The sequence below is a fragment of the Atta cephalotes genome, assembly GCF_000143395.1.
Source record: "Atta cephalotes unplaced genomic scaffold scaffold00114, whole genome shotgun sequence".
In the NCBI taxonomy this organism is placed as follows: Eukaryota; Metazoa; Arthropoda; class Insecta; order Hymenoptera; family Formicidae; genus Atta; species Atta cephalotes.
In genome coordinates, this window is record NW_012130178.1 from 11799 (window position 1) to 14708 (window position 2910).

Sequence of the window (2910 nt, forward strand, 5' to 3'; positions counted from 1 at the left end):
AGTATATACTACATTACTCGTCCGTAACTAATACAGTACTATACTCTATTATATACTTAGTTAGTATATATATATATATATATATATATATATATATATATATATATTTGTTCTTATACATCTTAGCGCAATATATACATATTTAATACATTTTTAATAATTGCCTAGTAAACGTGAATGGTTTGAAATTAATTAAAAATTGCAATTCATTTTAATTTATCCAAATTCGCGCAAATTTAGAGTCCGGAGCTGGATTGAAATGAATTGATATCCGAAGACATAAATTCGTTTCTGTTCATGAACATTTATAGTTTTTTCTTTATAAATAAAACAATATTTTTATATTTATTTTTAATATCATTGATTGAAACAGGAGGGAATATTTTTATTCAATACTGTACTCGGATATAAATTCAGGGCTTACATATTTCCGTCATAACTTTTTTTATTTAAACTTTAAACAAAAGTGCGTATTTCCATTATTTTAAACCGTAATTATTATGTCATCATGTTGAAATCAGATGTATTTATGAATTCAAATGGATTCGAAAAATTAGAAGTGCGAATTCGGAAATGTCGAAATGAATTCATTTCTATTCATTTCAATTTATTCTCGTTTTTTGAGTGATTAGGTAATTTGTAATTTCACATATTCGGCCATTTCGGAAACATTCCTCGATCCATTTACATTTAACGATTTTTGTAGATATTTGCTTATAGGCTTTCATATCTCTCATAATAGCGCTCGTCTCGTTATCTTCTACAAAGACATGCGTAACGGAACTATCGATATTGTCTTTAATTGTACCTGACATGAAACGAAATTTAAATTTAGCATTACACAATTGATTTTCAAAGAATCCAATTATATCTCCAAATAACGAATAAGATGATGTACTCCCGAACAATTCTTTGTTCATTTCTTTTTCTTGTTCACTGATAAACGGATTGTCCATAAGCTAGATAAATAAATAAATTTGTGAAATTATTGCGGTAAGATTATTGCGATAATACATACGTATTTAGTAATGAATTTTGACTCAAGTACCTCAAAAATAATCGGTTTCGCAATCTTGCCGAATGAACGCTTTAAACTCTCTTCATCTGCGTCAACAACAAAACTATCATAATATTCATCATAATTTTCCGTAATTTGGCGTCTAGTAATGTCTCGGCTGCATAATAGTTCCCATGGTAAAAAATCAATTAATGAAGTCCAGTCGGACCGATTGATATTTGTGACACGTTCAACCCAATCTAAAGTTACAACATCATATTTTCCACTGTTTACTACTTCTTTCCCTCGTATCTGAAAAAGTAGTTTGCACTTTGTAATTTGTCCTTGAGTTCGACGATTATCAGATTTAAGCTTGAGTTGATAGCGCGCAGCACAAAAAAAATATTTTTTACCGTTCTATTATTGCCTACTATCACGCAAAAAGTCGTATTAATTGGATTCTGAACAATTCTTGCGCTATGTTGTTGCAGTATTTCTTCAATTTGCTCTTTCGATAATTCATCGGTACCATTAATCACGCAAATTTCTTTCCCATCCAATAGTCGCGTGAGTGGTACTATGTGCTTATTATACACGTTATGTTCAATTGATTTCCTTCGACTTGCTATCTTTTGTAATTTAGAGACTGGTACTCGGTCGAGATCATGCAGAGTAGCTTCCCGCTTGGTTAACTTTTGAATCATTCCCTCATCCTATGATAATTAGATTATTGTAAATTGTAAGTAAGTCGCAAGGGCAACTCTACTTTCGTAATGTAATAATTTATCATTCATTAGTGGCATTCACATACTTTGGTCAACGATAGAAGTTCGAGAGTAGTGCATGGACTGTACCAGGGCTTATCCATCCTTACATTCGTAACTCTAGGAAATCGTAGACTGTATCCAATTGGATATTCATTACTACGTACCATCTCAGTCGCTCGTATCGTTAAAATTATAGAATGTTCTGGATGAATCCACATATCTGGCTGATTTCTCTATAAAGAATATAATACATCTATTTACAGATGTACATGAAATGCGTATAAAACATTATTACATGCAACATATACATAAACATTATTAGTGCGTAAAGAGTATTATATATAATACTCTTGACAAGAATAAACATGTAAATTTATTATGACAAGAGAGAAACATATTATGTATTATGATAAGTAAAAAAATCGAGAAAAAGATAAAAATATATTTCCCTAATATACATTTAAAATAATACATAATAATTAATTTTAGTTTACCTTGGGACCTACAATATTTTCAGGACGTTCCTTGATCCAATATGGCGCAAGTTTTGTTTGAAGATGACGTAACATTTCATCTCCTATTCCAGTGCTTACAGATACGATGGAGAAAAATTGAGATGGATTTTCTCTTTCTTTGTTCGCTGGTGCGACAACACCCATCATAAAGCTTTTAATTATTCCTGTATATTTGCCCTCTCCGTAATAACCACCAAGTATGACGAGATCTATATCTTGTACTAAATTGTCAGAATACTATAAAAATATACGTATTTCGATTTTTGATTGCTTCTGAATTTTGTGCATATTATTATGACGTATTGATTAAAGATAAAGATCGTTTGATATATATTTTTTTGTTGAAAATCAAAAACAGTAGGTATTCATAATCCGTTCTAATTTTAAGATCATTTTAATATCCAAGTATATACCTAATATCTTATGATGTTAATGCGCCTTTGAACGGTATTCACAGTCGAATCTTATATTTAAATTAAGTACTGCAGTTTTAAGATATATTAATCAGAGAGCTGTATTAGCATCTTGAGACATTATTACTTAAGATAGTCTTGAAAATCAAACTATGAATGCTATTCTCTGATTGATTCGTGACATCTTGGGAATATACTTAAGAAATATAAATAACTTT

General features: G+C 30.1%; 1 protein-coding gene across 1 annotated transcript in view; it reads right to left on the reverse strand.

Annotated features, from left to right (window-relative positions):
• LOC105625140 (DNA ligase 4) overlaps positions 1–2910 on the reverse strand; it is an 8774-nt gene that overhangs the window by 1565 nt on the left and 4299 nt on the right. Inside the window, exons 2-7 of the mRNA XM_012206480.1 lie at positions 2259–2516; positions 1809–1997; positions 1411–1710; positions 1049–1309; positions 899–959; positions 650–808 (exon numbers count right to left, since the gene is read on the reverse strand). Coding sequence (XP_012061870.1) covers positions 650–808; positions 899–959; positions 1049–1309; positions 1411–1710; positions 1809–1997; positions 2259–2516 — 1228 coding nt within the window. The remainder of the gene's footprint in view (positions 1–649; positions 809–898; positions 960–1048; positions 1310–1410; positions 1711–1808; positions 1998–2258; positions 2517–2910) is intronic.